General features: G+C 43.7%; 1 protein-coding gene and 1 long non-coding RNA gene across 2 annotated transcripts in view; both read right to left on the reverse strand.

Moving 5' to 3' along the window:
- Positions 1–20,679: 20,679 nt before the first annotated feature.
- Positions 20,680–21,862, reverse strand: LOC117476146. Its single transcript, XR_004555246.1, has 2 exons — positions 21,664–21,862; positions 20,680–21,617 (listed from the first exon to the last, which is right to left on the reverse strand). It is a non-coding gene; the product is annotated as an uncharacterized LOC117476146 (long non-coding RNA).
- A 56-nt stretch (positions 21,863–21,918) lies between these two features.
- Positions 21,919–23,530, reverse strand: part of LOC117476145 (sodium/potassium-transporting ATPase subunit beta-3-like) — a 29,004-nt gene continuing 27,392 nt past the window's right edge. Inside the window, exon 7 of the mRNA XM_034122526.1 lies at positions 21,919–22,216. Within this exon, the coding sequence (XP_033978417.1) occupies positions 22,049–22,216 (168 nt within the window). The 3' untranslated portion in view covers positions 21,919–22,048. The remainder of the gene's footprint in view (positions 22,217–23,530) is intronic.

Below are 23,530 nucleotides of genomic sequence, written 5' to 3' on the forward strand. Positions count from 1 at the left end.
GCAGACTGCGGCTCTGTTGACGGCTCAGATTGTTGACCGAACAGTAGCCGCACCTGCATAGCCCAAACAGAGGGTAAGGCCCACGGCTGTGGTTCCTTCTGCAAACACAAGTGTGGCACAAGTGCATGCTCCACCTGCACACATTGGGTCCCCCTCACAGACCCCGGCACCCCACACCTCATCCACACATACTGTGAACCCTAAAAAAAGAAAAGCACCTTTAGTGGAGGTTGTAACAAAGTGCCTCATTCCCCCCAGCATTGTACTCACCACACCTGCTCCTAAAACACAGAGGATTAGACAGCTTCCTCGATTGACACCGAGGGGCAGGCGGGTACTCGGTTTGACTTCTCAGCCTCCTGCTCACTCTCCTCCTCCTTCTCTCAACCCATGTGTGTCGACTGAAGAGGATTCTATTCTCGTTCTGTCGCCGGAGGAATTGGAGGACGCTCTGGGACCAGCAACGCTCCCTCCACGACCTAGTTGTCCCGTCCTTTCTCGGTCCCCAGTTGCGACACGCAGCTTCGACGCGGCAATCCAGAGTCAACTGCAAATGAACACAGTGCTGCAGTCACGACCCACACCACCTGAGCCAATGATACCAACACGCAGACCTAATAAACACCTCAACACAGTCAAAAAACTACAGGACTGGAGTTTGAGTGTCGGCAAAAAATGGCTAATAATGGGGGACTCCAATTTAGCGCGACTCCCACCATTCACCATAGATAATCTACAAATTGACAGTTACCCGGGGGCTACGTTCAGACATGCCGAGGCCATCATCAAAAAGGCCACTTCTTCCACTGTGGTGGAAAAAGTGATCTTGTCATTTGGACTAAACAACAGATCAAATCAAGTTAAGAAGACCACCTTGAAACAGCTGCAGGCAGCAGTCCGAGCTGCTAAGTTGAGGTTCCCACAGGCAGCAATCTGGATACCTATAATCAATTACTCATACCTTCTGCCACATCATGAACAAAAACATATGCTCGATTTAAATGACTACATCACACAAAATCTTAAGCACATACCACAGCTGCCAAGCGGGTCATTTGGGACCGAAAAGGATCATGTCCATTGGACGAAATCCACCGCAAGACTCATGCTGCAACACTGGTGTGAGCAGGTAAACTAAATGTCCCCTCAAATCTGCCTTTACAGGAGGGGAATAAAAATGTTTTAATATTAGCCAAACACGTCACATTGACTCCCCCGCAGATCTCGCTCTTAAACAGGGGTCTAAATTTCATCCCTACAAAAGGCAGTAACACAAATCTTATCGAGCAAGGCAGATGGGATTTACAACAGTACCACAGGAAATTGAAATTAGCAACATATTTTCAACACAAAGAAGATTCTGTCCCACCTCCATTTACTCCCAAATCGGACTGGGTTCCCGCCGCGGGCACACTTCCGGCGGAACTCACTACTCTCATTGCAGCTGATATCAACCACTTTGATAGCAGCTTCCAGATGCTCCGTGTCCAACCGAACCTCTGTCCAGAGGAGGTTGCAGCATTGCAGGAGCTCAGCAACAATAAACAGATCATTATTAAGCCAGCCGATAAAGGTAGTGTAGTGGTTGTTATGGACCGAGACCAGTACCTATGGGAGGGATACAGACAATTATCGGACACCAACTATTATTCCAAATTGAACAAACCGATTTATCTGGACACAATCAAATCAGTTGACAAGATTTTACAAACACTATATGACAAAAAATTCATAAATGCCAAACAAATGAAGTTTCTATTAGGCACCGATGTTCCCAGTGTTAAGGAATAATTCTTCTAGATATCTAACCTTTTACTCTGACATGTGTTATCTCCTTTAAGGAAAGGCCTTGGTGCCATATGTGTTGTTGTCACCAGTGTGTGACCGGTCAACTTGTCTGGCACGAAGGGTAATTGTTGTGGGAACACTGAGGCACTTCTTTATCGGTGTTTGTGGGCTCTAGGATGTGAAATCCTTGAGGCCATGAGCGTCGGACGCAGGTGATTCATTGTTTAGTCTACTCCTTCAGAGATGTTGATTCTCTGTGAACCAGTTAAAAGGTCTAGCATAGAGAGAGGTTCTTCAGAATTGACGTGGCAACTCTACCGTGTGGTCAGAACCTCTGACTCTTTGATTTGTGATGTGAATCCTCCGGCCGAATACTCTGAATAAACCCATCAGTGTTTGACATCAAAGCTCCAACTCTCACCGTGTCTCCTTCCTGAGTCGGTGACTCCATGCATTACTACACAGAAGTTTCCTCCACAAATTGGCGTTGTCGGCAGGATACCAACAGATCTTCAGAAACTGGTAAGTGTGATTTCAAATCTACATTTGGACATTGCCTTACCAGAATCTGTGATTGACGGTATCCTAAAATTATCTGTGAAGCTAAGCGGCTGCGTTTCGTTTTGGTTAATGAACATTTGGGGCTAGTAACCCCAGGGGATCATCCAGGGACTCTGTCTTGGCTGGTTCCCTCTGTGTGTGCTGCTCGGGATGTATGTGCCGTGCAGGCATACACGGAGATGTTTAAAAAGACCTTAATGAGGGCAGCAGTAAAGTGGAACTTCTGTGTGAAATCAAAATAGAGATTTGTAATGAACAAATCGCCGAGATTCCGGGGGTTTCAGCGGCCAACACTAGCAGTTAACTCAAGCAGCCAGAGATATTACCCCCAGCGCCTCTAAAAAAAAACACGGCTCCAGCTGCGGCTCCGGGTGTGTGTGTCCTCCATGTGTGCCGTACAGGCAGCCGTTTTGCTGCTCGGGGCATGTGTGCCGCACAGGCAGTCGCAGAGGTGTAAAATGCCTCCCCGTATCTGCATGAGCTGGTGAAGTGAACTCAGAGGGAGAAAATCACAGCTTTTGTCTATAGCTTTAACTCACACCACCGCCGTCTCTATTAAAAACGAAACGGTTTAAAAGCACTCTCGTGGCTTGTGGCCGTTTACGACGTGTTGGCAGGTGCGAGGTGCGTGCATTACCTGATGCGACAGGCTCCCTACATTGCTGGAGGAGCTGGTGTCGGTCCGGGGTGCATACATAAAATTATAGGCTAATTGATCATGGGTGGGCAGTGGTATGCAAGTGTAGAGCAAAACTGTGTTTCATCGTTGTGATGAACATGATGGGAGGTGTGTAGGCTGGTCGAGTAGGACTACAGTTAACTGTGTAGTTTCGGATAGAAAGGGTAGAGGAGAAAAAAGTCTATGTGCTCCAGATCGGGGGGGCATAGCACCACTAGAACAGGGATAGTGGGGTCGCAAGAGGATAAGCTAGTTATTGCTCTTGGACGGTCTTCAGACACCGATCTAAGGACTTGTATACAAGGGTGGGTGCACGAGTCAAGGTGCCCCACTGGGTTCCCATTGGGAGAGATCAAATAGTCCCTACCCCCTCTGAAACCTCTTTAATCCGAACTAAATTGAGCTGGATGAACTTTGCTGTCGCACTGGTGTTTATTACGAGTTCATCATGTTTGTTTGTCTGATTGTTTGTATCAGGGGTCTATATTGGTTTGTCTAACCGCCGTCTTGTGCATGTTTTGTAACAACTAATAATGAATCAGTCCATAGCCAGGGTGAAATAAACTAAGCTTTAGTTAACTTACCAAAAGTAAATGATTTGAGAAAAATAAATAATATATAGTGTTTTGCAAAATTCTGGTAGTATAGATGTGCTGCAAAATGAAAATAAATAGCAAAAGAGTGTTTTAGGTCCTGCATCTGAGTGTGCAGAGGAAACGTAAACAAGAAGCACACTGTTCAGGGTGTGCGCTGCATCTGAGTGTGCAGAGGAAATGTAAACAAGGAGCACACTGTTCAGGGTGTGCGCTGTAGGTGTAAGAAGAAAATAAGATTATATTACTTTTAAGAATACATTCTTAAATTGTATTGCTGGTATGTTAAGATATGTTTGTGACCTTTTATAAACCCTATGCCCCGTCCTGCACCCTGAGACCCTCAGAGGCATCACTGCTGGTCGTAAAAACCCTGCCTGAGGAGGTCAGGGTGGCAAAATCTGTCTGCTGTTTTAGGTCAATGTTGTATTATTTGTTTCATTTATTCTTAAATCTATGTATTGTATGGTAATAATGAAAAAAACGTAATGTATTGAACACATTCCGAAACAAAGCTGATAAGACAGAACTTGACTCAGACATAATACAAATTATTGTTGAAACCTTTTGCGCTGTTGCTGCAAAATGGAAACTTTGTTGATTATCTATTCCAACTGGCCACTGGAGTCAGATAATTAATATAAGTTGAAGTTTAATTACAGTTTTAAATATAGTTTAACATTCTTTATTAAACTGCTTCAAATGATTTCTCGTATCAACCAATTGGTCTCCATAGACATTACTAAAATTCTAATAGTTGTTAAACTACTGACAAGTTCTCTGAAACCGAGTTTATGAACAAAAGAGTAAAGGTCGCTGGTTAAGCCAGGATCAATATATTTGTTGACGTTTTCATTACAGTGTGCATAATAAATGTGTTAAATGAATTGAGCAATTATTTAAAAAGTATAATGTTGCAATCTCTTTACAATAAGTAATTACAGTAACAAAGAAGTAGAGGTTGTTTTCCAAGGGCCTCTCCTTCACAGCCCTACACTTTAAATCATGAGACTTTCAAATCATAACAGACAGAGATCGGTATCACTTTGTGTTGCAAGCCAAATCCATGTAAAGGTTCTACTTGAGCCCGATTTAAATACCATAAAGAAAGTATTGAACCCAGCTCAAGCTAAATGTCAAATGTATTTAATTAATGTACAAGTGTTTTGATTTATTTAAAATGTTCCAGTCTAGCTTCTTTCGAGTTCAGTCTAAGCAACAAATTGTTTCTCATAACATTCTCACTGCTGTCCCAAATGTTTTAACCTTGGGCAGACAAGCTGTTCACACACACACACACACCCACCCACACACACACACACACACACCACACACACACACACACACACACACACACACACACACACACACACACACACACACACACACACACACACACACACACACACACACACACACACACACACACACACACACACACACACACACACACACACACACACACACACACACACACACACACACACTTTGGATAAGTAGTCACCTTATCCACATTGTAAATTGTTGCCTTCTTTAAAGTTATTAGTAATTTAAGATTAATTATTAATTAAATGTGGTACATAAGATAAAATAACTTGACTTGATCATTTTGTTCACAACATTAGACCTGTCCTCTAATCTCTACTAGAATAAGATAAGTGTGCATGTTTGGATGTTTTATCACTCCTGTAATGTACCTCATCTTGATATCCTTTTCATTACAGAGCTGGAAAAATGGTGTATTGATTAGATTCTGATCCGTGCACGTCCAATTTTGACTGACTTTAGTTCTAATGTTAAAGTTAATTTGACTTCAACCCATAAGTAATTATTTAAATTAACTCTAAATGTCACATGATGATGGATTAGGGTTCCACATTTCTTCCACTAATTTGTTTTACAATTAGGCCAAAGGTAAAGAGAGACATTGATGACCTTGTGTCCCTTTTGTTAGTACGTGGTTCCATTTTGTCTATGGCCTTGGACGGCTTCACTAAAAGTCACCCAGTTCTGCCCTGCTGCAGTCCGGCTGAGTGCAGTCACAGAGATGCTATGGCTGCTCTACATGACATGGTGTGGTCTGAATGGACACCATTTCCTGCTCCCAGAGAGAATGACACTCCTCAAACTGAACATTACAGCCGTTGATACTGTCTCACATGGGTCTGCTCCCCCCCACTGAGCCATGAACTGAAAGCATGACATCTGCTATGAACACTTGGAAGCCTCCCTGTCACACCAGCACCAACCCTTGGGTCAGTCAGATGAGACTAACGGCTTCACTTAGGGCATTTGGTTCAGATACATGACTCTCGTTACCGCAGAGTGGGTTGTTTTTAAGGCTATTCATACTGCTATGCAGAGGATGCCTGTAAGTGGGCGAGCTGGTAAAAGCCCCTACTATTGTTTCAAATAGGCCTAATGTCAGGGGTCTCTTAATGTCTAGTTCTACATGTATTCACATTATATAGACAATGTTTCCACCTGGTAAAACTAAAGGCTGCACAAAACTCAGGCTACAATACAACCATTATGTTCTGCTCTAACGATTCAATGTATAGATTCTACATCAAAACAATTAGCTTTTATTGTTTCCAATGATAACGTCACCTTCAGTGGAGGAATGCAAACCTGTTTTCAAATGTAAGGTTTTGATTTTGTTTGACATTCCTCAGTAATGACACCCTCAGACACCCAGTATCATTCATGCTATGCCTTCAGTAATAACTCAGATGTTAAAGGGATGAAACTTTTCCTCCCAAATCAGATATGCTTTGTTTTTCAACAAATGTATCCATTTCCTGCATAATATATGTTTATCACAATGGTTTTTTGTAAGCTGCACACAGGTGATACTGAGTCTTCTCGATTAATAGATTATAAACTATACCATGCTTAAATAGACTCCTAAGTTATTATTTCATATGTACCATATGTAAGAAAAGGGAGGGAAGAGTCAATTATATTGAGTAATTGATTTTATATTGGGTAATTTATTTCTCAAACCTATGTTTTATGGAAGAGACTAAATATTTCTGATAAACTAATATGTTATCAAAAGGTAAATGGTGAATTAATATACATTTAGAATCATTGAGAAGGGGTTATATCCACAGGGACTAGCTCACCTTTAACTTACAATAACATGTCTCTGCTATGGACTGATGAGTATATGATTCTTGCATGTTCAATGACTAACACAAACCTTCAAAATGATAATGTGCATGTGTCAGGAAGGCTCCCAAATAATTCTGAGGGGCCTATTTTTGTAATTAAATGATGTGCTAATCCATTACTTTGAGTTGTCTTCACTCAGAAAAACATCCCTATCAGGTGTTAACCCAATAACTAGGACAGCTCTCAAGGCCAAGGGTCAGAGAGAGAGAGGGTCACACTCTCCGGGTGCAGAGAGCACCCCCAGCCACGTGCAAGGAAGCACCAGGTCGTTCGAGATGAGAGGATGCTTCTCTTCACCTTTCTGATAAGAGAGGATGCTTCTCTTCAACTTTCTGATAAGAGGGGTTCAAGGTTCAAGGTTCAAGGTTCAAGGTTCTTTATTGTCAATCTGACATAGTTACAGAGTAATTATGTAGTTGAAAATCTTATGTCACAGGCTTCTCCAACAATGCAACATAATAACATAATAACCATAAGAGCAAGAGCAATACAAAATGAATAATAGTTATAAAATAAAATAAAGTTATGATGTGGAATAGTGCAGTACGAGTCTATATACAAGTTATTGGAATGATATATATATATTAGATAGTAGATACATACTACTGAGTAGCAGATGAATGTTTTGAAGTTGTTTCAACAGTTCAATTTTTTAACAGTCTCACTGCCCGCGGGAAGAAACTGTCTCCGAATCTTCTTGTCCTTGCCAGGATGCTGCGGTAACGTCTGCCAGACGGCAACAGAAAGAACAGTTTGTGGCTGGGGTGATGGGGGTCTTTGATAATCTGTAGGGATTTCTTCCTGAGCCGCTGGGAGTAAAGGTCCTCCATGGATGGCAGCTCCGTCCTGGTGATGTGCTGTGCAGTTTCCACCACCCTCTGTAAAGCCTTACGGTCGAGGTCGGTGCAGCTGCCGTACCAGGCCGTCATGCTGCCAGTCAGGATACTCTCTATGGTGCACCTGTAGAAGGTCAGGATGCTCTCTATGGTGCACCTGTAGAAGGTCAGGATGCTCTCTATGGAGCACCTGTAGAAGGTCAGGATACTCTCTATGGTGCACCTGTAGAAGGTCAGGATGCTCTCTATGGAGCACCTGTAGAAGGTCAGGATGCTCTCTATGGTGCACCTGTAGAAGGTCAGGATGCTCTCTATGGTGCACCTGTAGAAGGTCAGGATGCTCTCTATGGTGCACCTGTAGAAGGTCAGGATCCTCTCTATGGTGCACCTGTAGAAGGTCAGGATGCTCTCTATGGTGCACCTGTAGAAGGTCAGGATCCTCTCTATGGTGCACCTGTAGAAGGTCAGGATGCTCTCTATGGTGCACCTGTAGAAGGTCAGGATGCTCTCTATGGTGCACCTGTAGAAGGTCAGGATGCTCTCTATGGAGCACCTGTAGAAGGTCAGGGTCCTCTCTATGGTGCACCTGTAGAAGGTCAGGATGCTCTCTATGGTGCACCTGTAGAAGGTCAGGATGCTCTCTATGGTGCACCTGTAGAAGGTCAGGATGCTCTCTATGGTGCACCTGTAGAAGGTCAGGGTCCTCTCTATGGTGCACCTGTAGAAGGTCAGGATCCTCTCTATGGTGCACCTGTAGAAGGTCAGGATGCTCTCTATGGTGCACCTGTAGAAGGTCAGGGTCCTCTCTATGGTGCACCTGTAGAAGGTCAGGATCCTCTCTATGGTGCACCTGTAGAAGGTCAGGATCCTCTCTATGGTGCACCTGTAGAAGGTCAGGATACTCTCTATGGTGCACCTGTAGAAGGTCAGGATGCTCTCTATGGTGCACCTGTAGAAGGTCAGGATGCTCTCTATGGTGCACCTGTAGAAGGTCAGGAGGCTCTCTATGGTGCACCTGTAGAAGGTCAGGATCCTCTCTATGGTGCACCTGTAGAAGGTCAGGATGCTCTCTATGGTGCACCTGTAGAAGGTCAGGATGCTCTCTATGGTGCACCTGTAGAAGGTCAGGATCCTCTCTATGGTGCACCTGTAGAAGGTCAGGATGCTCTCTATGGTGCACCTGTAGAAGGTCAGGATCCTCTCTATGGTGCACCTGTAGAAGGTCAGGATGCTCTCTATGGTGCACCTGTAGAAGGTCAGGATGCTCTCTATGGTGCACCTGTAGAAGGTCAGGATCCTCTCTATGGTGCACCTGTAGAAGGTCAGGATCCTCTCTATGGTGCACCTGTAGAAGGTCAGGATACTCTCTATGGTGCACCTGTAGAAGGTCAGGATCCTCTCTATGGTGCACCTGTAGAAGGTCAGGATACTCTCTATGGTGCACCTGTAGAAGGTCAGGATGCTCTCTATGGTGCACCTGTAGAAGGTCAGGATGCTCTCTATGGTGCACCTGTAGAAGGTCAGGATGCTCTCTATGGTGCACCTGTAGAAGGTCAGGATACTCTCTATGGAGCACCTGTAGAAGTTGCAGAGTATCCTGGAATCCATTTTGAACCTCCTCAACCTGCGGAGGAAGAAGAGCCGCTGTCAAGCTTTCTTGGTGATGGTGGTGGTGTGAAGAGACCATGTCAGGTCCTCAGTGATGAGTCCATGTCAGGTCCTCAGTGATGAGTCCATGTCAGGTCCTCAGTGATGAGTCCATGTCAGGTCCTCAGTGATGAGTCCATGTCAGGTCCTCAGTGATGAGTCCATGTCAGGTCCTCAGTGATGAGTCCATGTCAGGTCCTCAGTGATGAGTCCATGTCAGGTCCTCAGTGAAGAGTCCATGTCAGGTCCTCAGTGAAGAGTCCATGTCAGGTCCTCAGTGATGAGTCCATGTCAGGTCCTCAGTGATGAGTCCATGTCAGGTCCTCAGTGAAGAGTCCATGTCAGGTCCTCAGTGATGAGTCCATGTCAGGTCCTCAGTGATGAGTCCATGTCAGGTCCTCAGAGATGAGTCCATGTCAGGTCCTCAGTGATGTGGACACAGAGGAACCTGAAGCTGCTGACTCTCTCCACCGTAGTCCCATTGATGGCGATGGGGGCGTGTCCCTCTCCCTGCTGCTTCCTGTAGTCCACAATCAGCTCCTTTGTTTTGCTGATGTTGAGATGGAGGTTGTTATCCTGGCACCAAGATGTCAGGTTTTCGACCTCCTCTCTGTACGCCGTCTCGTCATCGTCTGTGATCTGGCCGATGACGGTCGTGTCATCAGCAAACTTCACGATGGTGTTGGAGCTGTGTGTGGCCACGCAGTCGTGGGTGAACAGGGAGTAGAGGAGAGGGCTGAGCACGCAGCCTTGAGGGGCACCGGTGTTGAGGATCAGGGTGGAGGATGTGATGTTTCCCACCCGCACTGCCTGGGGTCTGCCCGTCAGGAAGTTCAGGATCCAGTCACAGAGGGCGCTGTTGAGCCCGAGGTCTCTGAGCTTGATGGCCAGCTTGGAGGGCACAATGGTATTGAATGCTGAACTGTAGTCAATGAACAGCATTCTCACATATGTGTTCCTGTTCTTCGGGTCCAGGTGTGAGAGGGCAGTGTGGAGGGTGAGGGCTATGGCGTCGTCTGTGGACCTGTTTGCTCTGTAGGCAAACTGCAGGGGGTCCAGAGAGTCAGGGAGGGAGGAGGTGATGAAGGATTTGACTAACCGCTCAAAGCACTTCATTACGGTGGAGGTGAGTGCTACTGGGCGGTAGTCGTTGGGGCAGGTGATGATTGTCTTTTTGGGGACAGGAACGATAGTGGAATGTTTGAAGCATGTGGGGTTCTTCTCTTCATCTTTCTGCTCGGTGGGCTCTAGCAGACAACCCTGCAGGACGAGTGAGGGCTTCAGAGGTTTCTATAATACAAGGTTCCATGTTTCTTGGAGGAGTTTGATGTCTTCCTAACCTCTCCCACCTGGATGCATCAGGAATACGCAGTTGCACTGCTCTCAAGCAGATAGCAGAAGGAATACCGGCAGATGAGCCTCCGTCTCACTGGGGGGTCAGAGTTCATTGACTTTTACCTCTATCCTCTTTCCATCACCCACGCAAGCTACATAAAGGACACCTACGACTTTTTAAGAAGAATTAGACTACTCAATGTACCTCAGGACGCCATGCTATTCACCATGGACGTAGATAGCTTATACACAAACATTGACATCCAAGAAGGCATACAAGCCATAAAAAACATATTCTGGAAACACCCTGATAAAAAAAGACCAGATAAGGAATTACTACAATTATTAGAAATCAATTTGACACGTAATGACTTTGAATTCAATGGAGATTTCTTTCTGCAGATTAAAGGCACTGCTATGGGAAAGAAGTTTGCACCGGCCTATGCGAACATTTTTATGGCAGAGTGGGAAACTTCTGCCCTTTCCTCCTGCCAAAAGACTCCCAAACACTATTTCAGATATCTGGACGACATCTGGGGCGTGTGGTCTCACTCAAAAGAGGATTTTGACTCATTTGTAACCACTCTAAATAACCACAACAAATCCATCTCACTTAAATCCATCACCAGCTACACCTCAGTGGACTTTCTGGACACCACCACTTTCAAAGGAATTAACTTCCATAATACACATAAATTGGATGCCAAAGTATTTTTTAAAGAGACAGACACCCACGCCCTGCTCCACAAAACAAGCCACCATCCGAATCACACTTACGCGGGATTGGTTAAATCACAGCTTTTGAGGTTCCATAGAATATGCAGTAACAGAGATGATTTCATTATGGCCACCAAAACGCTCTTTGGAGCATTGTTCTCTAGAGGGTATACTCGCTCCTTTCTAAGAACTTGCTTTAGAACATTTCAACAGACGAAACCCATTTCGGTCTCCTCCAAATTACCTTTTATAACTACATATTCCCAGTCAGCTGTTAAATTAGTCAGAGTCATCAAATCCAACTTCCAAAACATTATAGGTAATACGGACATTCTACAAGACCACACTATAATTGCAGCGTTTAGGAAAAACAGAAACCTGCAGTCGTACTTGGTCAAAGCAAAGATACAACCCATATTGACCCCAAATTCCAGAGGTCACGGGGATTTCTTTCAGCAACAAATCTGGTTGTGCAGCAAATCCAATAACAATGTTTATAAAACACAGGATCTGGGCAGCCTACAATCTAAAAACTGTGTTTACCTCATTACATGTAAACATTGTGGATTACAGTATGTGGGTGAAACTGGCAATACAATTTCGATACGATTCACCCAACATAGATATAACATTTTGAGAAGAAAAAACACACTTACTCCCTTGGTTACTCACTTCCTGCTCCATGGATGGCAATCCGTTCAAGCAGCGGTCCTGGAGTCCAACTCCAGATGGTCTGTGGCCCAGAGACGTAGAGGTGAGAGGCTTTGGATAGCCAGATTCGACACAGTGTATCCCAGGGGCCTGAATGAGAGGTGAACATGCCTTGATGTGTGACAACGACGGAGAGTGCATTCGATCCTGCCGCCGCTTCACGGCGTTGGGATCAATTGAATAACAATAACACACTACCGGGGATTTGATCAGCCTCGGCGGGGCCTCCCCGGGGTGAGGGTGTCTGGTGATAATGGCCGCCTAACCCTATAGCCGCTGCTTCACGGTGACAGGATTCAACATTTTTAACGCCTAACCCTAACCCCTAACCCTAACCCTAACCCTAACCCTAACCCTAACCCTAACCCTAACCCTAGTTGGGATCAATTGAATAACAATAACACACTACCGGGGATTTGATCAGCCTCGGCGGGGCCTCCCCGGGGTGAGGGTGTCTGGTGATAATGGCCGCCTAACCCTATAGCCGCTGCTTCACGGTGACAGGATTCAACATTTATAACGCCTAACCCTAATCCTAGAACAGGTGAGTATTTTCTGATTCCTGTATTTGATCTTTCTGAGCCCAATAAAATATTAAATCCAAATTGGTTTTGTTGTCTGTGTAATTATTTACCTTTCACGTGTACTCCATTTTAGTTTCACAGCGTGAAGGCGGCCATTTTAGAGGCCCAGACATATTAATCAAATGGTTCTTTTGTGGTGACAGGTTAGGTTTAGAATTAGTGTCAGGGATTGACGTATAGGAGCCACCTGAGATAAATCAAATTGTTGTTTGGTGTCGAATGGTTGTGTTTAGGATGAGTGTAGGGGGAGTTTCATAATCCGGTAACCAGAGACATTCTCACTTAAGGTGGGTCCTGCATAGAATGATCAGTTCTAGCATTGTGTATTTTTAATCATGTTGCCTGTTCTTTTTCTTCCCAGCTATGTCTGTGCTCAGTGCAGCGTCAGAGAGGACTGAGCGGGAGAGGGAGGTAGCGTGCTCTTTATAGAGATGTGGGAGTGTCCTAATCGGCTCACTCTGTATCTCGTGTCACGGTAAATCATTTTTCTTAAGTAATTACAGGTAGCGTTGCTTTGGAATCCCATATTTTTAGTACCTCGTGTGTTCACAGTAAATCATTTTACTTCAGTAATTAGAGGCAAGTGAGTGTCAGATTTTAAAGGTCCCAGGTTAGGTTTAGGATGAACGTCAGATAGTGACTAGAGGAGGCCATCTACGAGGGTATAAGGCGCCAAGCAATCCACGGAGACACTGGCCGGTTAGGTTGGGGGAAAGAATCCGGTAACCAGACAGAATCTGATTACATGTATAGCTCTGGCCATCCGGGGACCGACATCGGTGTTTAAAGTGGGGCTTCCTGTGCCGTCAAAGTTGTTTTTAGTTTAGTCGTACATACAACTTGCCTTAATTTGTACACATCATCAGTAGTGGTTCCTCAGATCATTGAATGTTTCGACCCTTCACTAGACATTCTCCCCGAGGTGGGCCCTGCAAAGTTGATCAGACAATGCAGTGTATATTTTTTTAAAGTTAAATATGGTCACAGCTATCAAGTCTGGGAGAGTGATAAGTTCCACGTCTGGATCTTATTTTCCCTACACCAGATGTACTTCCCGTCCGGGAAGGTGATTTGCGTTGTTTTGTGATTCCATATACTTGAAATGTAATGTGGCTTGTTGGTTCTTCTTCCCAGCTGTGTCTGTGCAGTGTGCAGCCTCTGACACGAATGAGCGGGAGAGAGTGTCAGCCTGCTCTTTATAGAGATGTGGGTGTGGTCTATTTGACCGTTAATACTTCCGTGTTTGCCGTTAAGTAGAGTTGAGTATGCAAATTGCTGTTCCTTCTGTCATTACAGGAATTAATATTTTCCCTTATATTCCTTCCGTAGGTTTCACGGTAAGTTGAGGTGAGTAAAGATATGTTGCCTCCTATGTACAAGGTTAACATTGAAAGTGACGATGATATGTCCCAATGCGTCTCAATGTACATGTTACTCCAGCTGCATATCAGTTTACTCCACTCAAATGGCGCAAAACTCGCGTTCCATGGACAGACGTGTAATACACTCAAATTACAATAGATGGAGCTCTAGACTAATTTATAACATTTGTAAAAATGTTGTTAACACTCTGGGTGTGTGAGACGAGTGAACCAACACGTCAAACCTCCGGAATTAAAACAGTTTAATCGAGTTTGAGTACTAATATACCCATGATTCAGACACTTATTCCTGGGTAAATCTGTTATCTTTTCACTCTGGGTGTGTGTATGTCTGCCTGTGAGTGTGATATGCTGCTTAAAGCAGTGATTCTGCTGTTTTTAGCTTCTTGTACATTTAACAAAATAAATATGATTAATATGTACATTGTTCTGTCTATACTGACACGTTTATGTCCATAACTCCGTATGTTTATGTCGTCCAATGTACACTGTCTAAAAACGACAATAATGAGTTAATTAAAACATTTTGGCCGCTCATAGGCGGCCTGCCATGCGCACCTTGAGTCCCCGGGCCCCCTGACTTAAGCACACTGCCTTGGACAAAACCCCCATGTTCATAACTGCCAGACAAGCGTGCCCCTGATAACCTAAAACTATGAAAAGTGTCTGAGTGTCAGGAGTCCGCAGTTGGATGCTTAAGGGCGGACGGTAGACCACCACAAAATCCACCCCTTGTTAGTCTTACCAGGAGCACGAGGTTCTGGAGGGTGTGAATATCTGGGTTTAGTCCGTGGGGGAGTGCTTAACTGCCGGGGCCCGGGGACTCACGGTGTGCAAGGTTATGGAGGTGCCACTGTTAGGGACTCATGCTGGAGGTCTCTAGTCCGTCCTTTGGGGGTCTGTGAGCCGCCACATAGAGCCTGCATTTAAACAGATTCACCAGTTTATAACATTACTTTAGCCCTGATCAGAGCCCTGTTTTCTGGGTAAGACAGCGAGGTGCTGTACCCTGGGTCTCTGGGTATCTGGCTCTCTGAGACCCTGCTAAAAGCAGTGAGTCTGCTGCCTGCATTTAAACAGATTCACCAGTTTATAACATTACTTTAGCCCTGATCAGAGCCCTGTTTTATGGGTAAGACAGTGAGGTGCTGTACCCTGGGTCTCTGGGTCTATGGGTCTCTGAGATCCTGCTAACAGCAGTGATTCTGCTGTTTTTAGCTCATTGTACATTTAACTAATTAAATATTATTAATATGTATATTATCCCGTCTATACTGACACATTTATGTCCATAACTCTGTATGTTTATTGAGTCCAATGTACACCGTCTAAAAACGACAATTGTGACTGAATTAAAACAGTTTGACAGCATTTTAACACTCTTGTAGCCATGTTTGCAGCCCTGTTCCATGGGTAACAATTGAATTACCCTCTCCTGTTGAATTAAAACATTTCCCACGGTTTTAAACACTAATATACCCATGATTCAGACAATTATTCCTGGGTAAATGTGTTATCTTTTCACCCTGGTCCTGAATTAAAACAGTTCCCCCGACTTTAAACACTAATGTACCCATATTTTGCCCACTTATTCCTGGGTAAATATATCATCTTTCCCCCCTGGGTGTGTGTGGCACCATCTGGTGGAACATTTGTGAATTACACTAAAATCCAAAACTTTAATGTTTTTTATCTTAGCGAAATAATGGTTTAATGACCCCAATGTAATGATCATTTATGATTCTGCAGATGTTGTCTACACGTGTATCACAACGGCTTATTTTTAGAGTGATTTGGAAAACTCGGTTAGCGAGGTTTATTTTTGTCAATATTAGATGCACTGTTTTCATGTCCCATGTACATATCTGTACATATGGCCTCACGCACTACTAACACAGAGTAATTCAACATAAATACAATATCAGACATCAAAAAAGAACAGACACTCATGTAGTGAAACATTTTATTAAACACAAAGTGGAGTCACTTAAAGTCATGGGACTGCAAACCAGCCCTACATGGACAGACTTTTCACGCAGAAAACAGGAAAAACACTGGATTTCTACACTTGGAACTAAACATCCTCGGGGTTTAAATGAACAGTGAGGGGCGCCACACACCGGTCCCAGGATGGCCCATGCTTTACGTTGATCCAGACTATGTCTGGATCGCGGATTATTTAATTTCCCCTAACCCTAACCCTAATCACTTGGTTCTAGGTTACTCTCCTGGATTCAGCTAGTGCATGTGGATACCTCAACTAAAAGGGTTATGTATCGAGCTTCGAGCTTTTCCAACAGCCTAGGTACCCTTTAGACCAGTGCTTCTCAAAGTGTGGTCCGCGGACCACTGGTGGTCCGAGAGCGCCCCTAGTGGTCCGTGAATATATTGGTCAAATTTCACATTTGAAATAAATAAATACATTTAAGTTTTCCGCACTCTCGCGGGAATATCTCCGCAATGGAGCGAGCTTAAGTTTCACTTTCTATTGCATGATATAGCCATAGACCTTCGTCACACATGTTGCCACCTGTTTGTACAATTTTCAGGCGATTTGTAATCTGAATAACGATGTGTTTTGGGATATTTGTGGAGTTAGGTGGTCCGCGAGTCTTTTTTTATTGGTTAAGTGGTCCTTGGTATGAAAAAGTTTGAGAAACACTGCTTTAGACCTATGGTTTATCTTTATTAAATATCCTATTAACTCTTCACCACGTTGTTTTTACGCAAAAGTTCTAACCGCAGCTCTTTGTCAAATCCTACTAATAAGTTTCAAAGTAATTGGACAGGTACTGAGCAGTGCTCCTATGGCTGACTTCACTAATAACTACTAGCCACCAAACCTGCACATTAGGGACCACAGGGGCTTCCCAGTTTGGCTAGGGGAAGAAGAGCCTACTTTAGCTTCTTTAAACAGACAGCAATATCCGATATAATATAACCCTTAGTCCAGTGCAATAGTATCAACATTAGTTACTACACTTTTAGGTTTAAATATGGGTTTACAAGATGAATAGTGACCCCAGCAGGACAAAGCCACACACACAGAAGACTTTCAGCGAGCAGCTTGCTGCAGAAATGTTGGAATATGCTAAAGGCTCTGCACCCCCCCCCCCCCCCCTCACATGCGGGCCCATGTTGTTTTTACAACAGTTGTATTTGGATGGAATGAATACCTATAGTGATAATTCAAAGTAATAAAATGATTTTTACAGTGAAAAAGGTCAAATGGAACTGATTCCCAAATTACCCAGAGGTGAGTCCGCCTGGACTTTATTTTTCTAAACCTCTCTAAAAAGGTCATATTTCACTTGTTTTACATCAATCTTGATACAGGGTACTTATTATATGTTATAGTTTGGATTCCTAACGCTTTTAGTCTACTAACCCATCATTCAAGGATGGTTTTCACTATAAGTAATGGGTTTTCTTTTAGGCGGAGATTAGAATTTACATGTTTTTACTATGTTCCATCTGAATTTACTTTAAAATAAAAACATCTATATTGATTCTGACACTTCTACATCCAACTCACTGATGTAACCTTGCTTTGAGAAAAAAGATTATTAATTTACCCCTTTTAGAAGTGAATATATAGTCATTTGTTGTGTTAGTGGCATTTTCGAGCCTGAAACCTGAAAAACAGGCTCAGGTCTTAAGAGGTTAAAGTGCATTTAGCGGTGATTGCACGTCTGTTTGTTTCTCAACCATTCTTTGAGTTGACCTTTAAAACTATTGAGAGTGGGACAATCCCGTATCTCAGTTGGGAGGCTGTTCCAGAATGAGCTGCAAACGTTTATAAATAAAGCACATACTTTTAAAAGACTTAAAATTGTCAAAGCTCAAGAAATTGTGTTTTTCAAGGGTGGTATACTGGTCGTATGAATTTGACTTTCTGTCAAACACCTTGATAGCTCTCTCTCTCAGCTGTTCTATGGGTTTCAGGTTTGTGGCACAAGCAAACAACCAGTTTGTCAAACAGTATTCGATGTGGGATAGAATCATACAGTGGAGGGATGACTTTGCAGCATTGACAGTTAAGAAAGGTCTGATTTGTTTAAAATGTTGCAAGTTGAATTTAATGGTATACTTTCTTAATATGTTTCTTAAAAGTCAAGTTTGAGTCCATTATGACTCCAAGATACTTGAAGTGGGGGACTAGTTATATTTCTGCTCCGTTTAAAAATACGTTGGATCCTTTGATTTTTACTGGTCGTTTACTGAACATCATGCATACTGGTTTTTTTTTACGTTTAACTGTAAGCAAATGTTGTTCAGCCAGTGTTGAACCTTGTCCAATGCATTAGAGCAGTGGTTCTCAACTGGTCCGGCCTCAGGACCCACTTTTTCCTTTGTCAATAGATCGCGACCCGAAATTTTGAACCACTCAAATCTATTCAACAAAAAATCGTGCTGTAATATATATATACGCTTTTCAGCATACAATATTAATTAAAGTGAAGTACAGTACATATATCCCTTATATCCCTTCACAGAACTAAAGTATGCTTTAAAGGTTTAATGAGATGATGGAATCAAAGCTGAACTGTATAACGTAAAAAGGCTCACATGCTGAAAACCCAACCCCAGAAGGGGGTCTGGGGGGATTCTCCCCCAGTAGATCTTTAGAAATACTAACATATAAACTACACATTCTGGTACACTCTGAGAATAAAATAAATAAATCTATTACTCCCCGACATATTAATAATGTTTGATGCCATTGTTTGTTTTTCACTTGTTCTGACAGCTTGCTGCTCCTCACAGAGAGAAGAGCAAAGAGGAGATAGTCTGTGTGAATTACTTTGTGGGTAAGGGTAGATAGCTCCCATTGTTCTGTGACCTCTGACCTGTCAATCATCAAACCGGGGGTCATATTTCATTATGTGTTCATTTGTATCTGAAGTTGTACCCATGGATGTATAAAGAATAGTTCTACCACAAAGTTATTCTCCGTGGGGACTTCTGGGTTAGGGTTTTTACTCGAAAAAACATCAGCAAAGATGTTTTATTGAGAAGATGATCACTACGTGACAGAAGTTTTCAAAACCGTTTATGGTCTCCGGTACTTCCAGTCCAACGCCTACTGCATGCACAGCGTTAGAAAATTGGGCCTTCAAAATAAAAGTGACTTTTTTCAAAAAGAAAAAAAATATTATTTTTTCTTCACTCACACATCTGCGAACCACTTGAAACGGGTCTGCAGTGGCTCTCCCACCAGCTGAGAGCCACTTGAAACGGGTCTGCAGTGGCTCTCCCACCAGCTGAGAGCCACTTGAAACGGGTCTGCAGTGGCTCTCCCACCAGCTGAGAGCCACTTGAAACGGGTCTGCAGTGGCTCTCCCACCAGCTGAGAGCCACTTGAAACGGGTCTGCAGTGGCTCTCCCACCAGCTGAGAGCCACTTGAAACGGGTCTGCAGTGGCTCTCCCACCAGCTGAGAGCCACTTGAAACGGGTCTGCAGTGGCTCTCCCACCAGCTGAGAGCCACTTGAAACGGGTCTGCAGTGGCTCTCCCACCAGCTGAGAGCCACTTGAAACGGGTCTGCAGTGGCTCTCCCACCAGCTGAGAGCCACTTGAAACGGGTCTGCAGTGGCTCTCCCCACCAGACCAGCTGAGAGCCACTTGAAACGGGTCTGCAGTGGCTCTCCCACCAGCTGAGAGCCACTTGAAACGGGTCTGCAGTGGCTCTCCCACCAGCTGAGAGCCACTTGAAACGGGTTTGCAGTGGCTCTCCCACCAGCTGAGAGCCACTTGAAACGGGTCTGCAGTGGCTCTCCCACCAGCTGAGAGCCACTGCGTTAGAGAGACAAGATGAGATCATTTCAGTGTTTTTCCCGTGTATAAAGATGACCGCATCGTCGGCATACATTTGCACATTCAACTCAGGACATACATACTACAGGGCAAGTCATTTATGTACAGGGAAAAAAGTAACGGTCCAAGAATGGAACCTTGTGGAACCTTATGGAACCCCAACAGGGTTCACAAGGTAGGGGGATTTGGCTCCGTTGACCAGAACACACTGTTTTCTGTTCGATAAGTAAGACTTTAGCCAATGTATAGAAACTGCAGAAAAATGGCCAAAACACTCAATGATCCCGAGGTCCACTACTGATGATGTGTTGAATACAATTATATATAACACATTTAAATATTTAAAATAAAAAAATAAAATAAATAAATAAAAATGTAAAATAAATAAAATAGTAAAATGGACAAAAAGAGATAGAATTTTTTTTTTAAGTACCTTGTACATCTTTTTCCACTTCTTACCCCTGCTTTTTACCCTAAACCCCTTATCCCTTGGCCCCATCCCCTGTTCCCCACTCCTGGTCTATGGCCTCGTAGAGGGTAACGGGGTACAGAGAAGCCTAGACCGGCAGGGGAGTGCACTGACGTAGACACGCCGTGCCTCTTCACCTCTGTCCCCTACCTCTATCTCTTAGGGTCAAAGTTCATATGGCTAGGGATTACTTTGACCTAGATGCACCGGCCCGTGCCTTGCCTTGGACTTCTGTATAACTGCTCGGGTCTTGATGGACTGAGGTGACAAGATATACACCTGGCAATTACGAATTTTCAATTTCGCATACATTTCCATATTTCCACATGACAATGAAGGATCAAAAGATGTGGCTTTTGATCCTAAATGAATGAAACATGAAGCTGATTTACTGAAGACTCATTTTGTTTAATAATCATACAACAGTAGTCATTTGGATCACACTTAAATTCACATTTTAAAAACTGTACAACAGTGGGTTGGACATATTGGTAGAACTCATTATGTGTAATAAAGTATGTTTACAAACACAGGTGGGGGTCCCAGCAGGTAGAACACCAGCAACATTTCCCCTCACAGTGTAGTGTTAAACCTCTAGAGGGCGCACTTTCAGTTACATCTGGTTAACACCCGTATTAAGCACCCTCTCAAATACCTGATTTGATCATCTTCATAATCTCTATTCTACAGTCAGTGTTACACTGGGACACGTTGAAACAGGAAACTACAATAAGCATTCAGATGAAACATTAAACATTTATAATTGTCTACATCTCTAACCCATCTATCTTTGTGCTTAAACACTAAAATATTTTTCGGTAGTGGTTTGCATAAACTGGAATATTCTGTTCAATGCTGATGTGCAATGTGAACATACAGACAATCAGTAATGTGATAACTGTTAAAACACCCTACTGCTACAGTGAACTGCTCTCTGTAATGTGTTTCATAAAAACTGCTGTAAACTGCTGTAAACTGCTGTAAACTGCTGTAAACTGCTGTAAACACGCTCAGTCATCCAGCTGCTGCTCCTCCTCCCTGAGTTCAGCTAACATCTGGAAACTGAGTAATCACATTTACAGTTTCTTAATATTGTAAAGGCAGTTCATGTGCTTCCATGTGTGGAAAACAGTAATCCTATTACTGAGCAGCTGAATGTTTTACAAAGTTTAAAAAGAGTTATTTTCCTGTCTTCAATAATACGGTTAGTTTGTGCTGGGCTCATTCTATTTATTACATCACTTTATAAATACATTTAAAAAACAACACATCAATGTGTAGCTGGTTCACATGCTTCAACAGACCTGATCTGCTCCAACACCTGAACCAGGATCAGGTCTTAACCTGAACCAGGATCAGGTCTTAACCTGAACCAGGATCAGGTCTTAACCTGAACCAGGATCAGGTCTTAACCTGAACCAGGATCAGGTCTTAACCTGAACCAGGATCAGGTCTTAACCTGAACCAGGATCAGGTCTTAACCTGAACCAGGATCAGGTCTTAACCTGAACCAGGATCAGGTCTTAACCTGAACCAGGATCAGGTCTTAACCTGAACCAGGATCAGGCCTGAACCAGATTTAGGACCATGATCAAAAATGAAACAAGGTCAGGATCAGGTCTCAGTGGTTCAGGTGACCTCATACAGGTTGAAGCAGATTCAGGTGTCCAGGATTGGATCAGGTCTGGATTACAGAGTGATTCATTCACAGTTTAAATTAGTTTGTGGATCCAGGATAACTGGCTGGTTCGGTTACTCGGACACCAAGACCCGGAAAGTGACCCGACCTAGAGCCTTGTCCCGCTCATCGTTGTTACGCAGGTTTGAACCCTCCACTCTACACTCCACCGTCTGCTCCACGTTCAGGTCTTCTTTCGATAGCAACAGCTGCACTGCGACCAGAGGCTGCACGTAGTCCGCCTGAGGGAGACAGGATATAAATAAATATTCAAAGACATTCTGTGTAATGAAGTATACTCTTGTCTAAACAAAGATGAAGTCACATGATGGATCCTGGGCGCATCACAACAGTCTTAGAACCCAATGAATGCAGTTCAGTTCAGGGACCGCAGAGAAGTATTCCAAATATTTCACAAGAGGCCAAAGTCATGAATGTGATTCTGTCATTCAGATATCAGGAGGTGAACAATCGTTACACTAATCATCCAGCACTGCATTATGACCTGACTTCCTGAGAGGGTTTGGTGTATTCCTGTATTCATTGAGAGATAAACCAAAGATCCGTGTTCACAACAAGTTAAAGCAAACACTGAAGTTATCCTAAAATACCTTCATGTCACGATCCTGCTGTTTGATGTTGGAATGAATTCTGTCTTTGTGTCTTGTCTAGTATTACTTCCTCTCTTCTTGTTTCACCGCCTGTCTGATTGTGTTCAGCTGCTGCCCTCTGTCAAGCATCTGACATTAGCCCTGTTTGTATGTATACCTGCTGCCCTCTGTCAAGCATCTGACATTAGCCCTGTTTGTATATATACCTGCTGGCCTCTGTCTTGTATCTGACATTAGCCCTGTTTGTATACCTGCTGCCCTCTGTCAAGCATCTGACATTAGCCCTGTTTGTATATATACCTGCTGCCCTCTGTCAAGCATCTGACATTAGCCCTGTTTGTATATATACCTGCTGCCCTCTGTCAAGCATCTGACATTAGCCCTGTTTGTATATATACCTGCTGCCCTCTGTCAAGCATCTGACATTAGCCCTGTTTGTATATATACCTGCTGCCCTCTGTCAAGCATCTGACATTAGCCCTGTTTGTATATATACCTGCTGCCCTCTGTCAAGCATCTGACATTAGCCCTGTTTGTATATATACCTGCTGCCCTCTGTCAAGCATCTGACATTAGCCCTGTTTGTATATATACCTGCTGCCCTCTGTCAAGCATCTGACATTAGCCCTGTTTGTATATATACCTGCTGCCCTCTGTCTTGTATCTGACATTAGCCCTGTTTGTATATATTCCTGCTGGCCTCTGTCTTGTATCTGACATTAGCCCTGTTTGTATACCTGCTGGCCCTCTGTCAAGCATCTGACATTAGCCCTGTTTGTATATACCTGCTGCCCTCTGTCAAGCATCTGACATTAGCCCTGTTTGTATATATACCTGCTGCCCTCTGTCAAGCATCTGACATTAGCCCTGTTTGTATATATACCTGCTGCCCTCTGTCAAGCATCTGACATTAGCCCTGTTTGTATATATACCTGCTGCCCTCTG

Source organism: Trematomus bernacchii, unplaced genomic scaffold (assembly GCF_902827165.1).
Source record: "Trematomus bernacchii unplaced genomic scaffold, fTreBer1.1, whole genome shotgun sequence".
Classification (NCBI taxonomy): domain Eukaryota; kingdom Metazoa; phylum Chordata; class Actinopteri; order Perciformes; family Nototheniidae; genus Trematomus; species Trematomus bernacchii.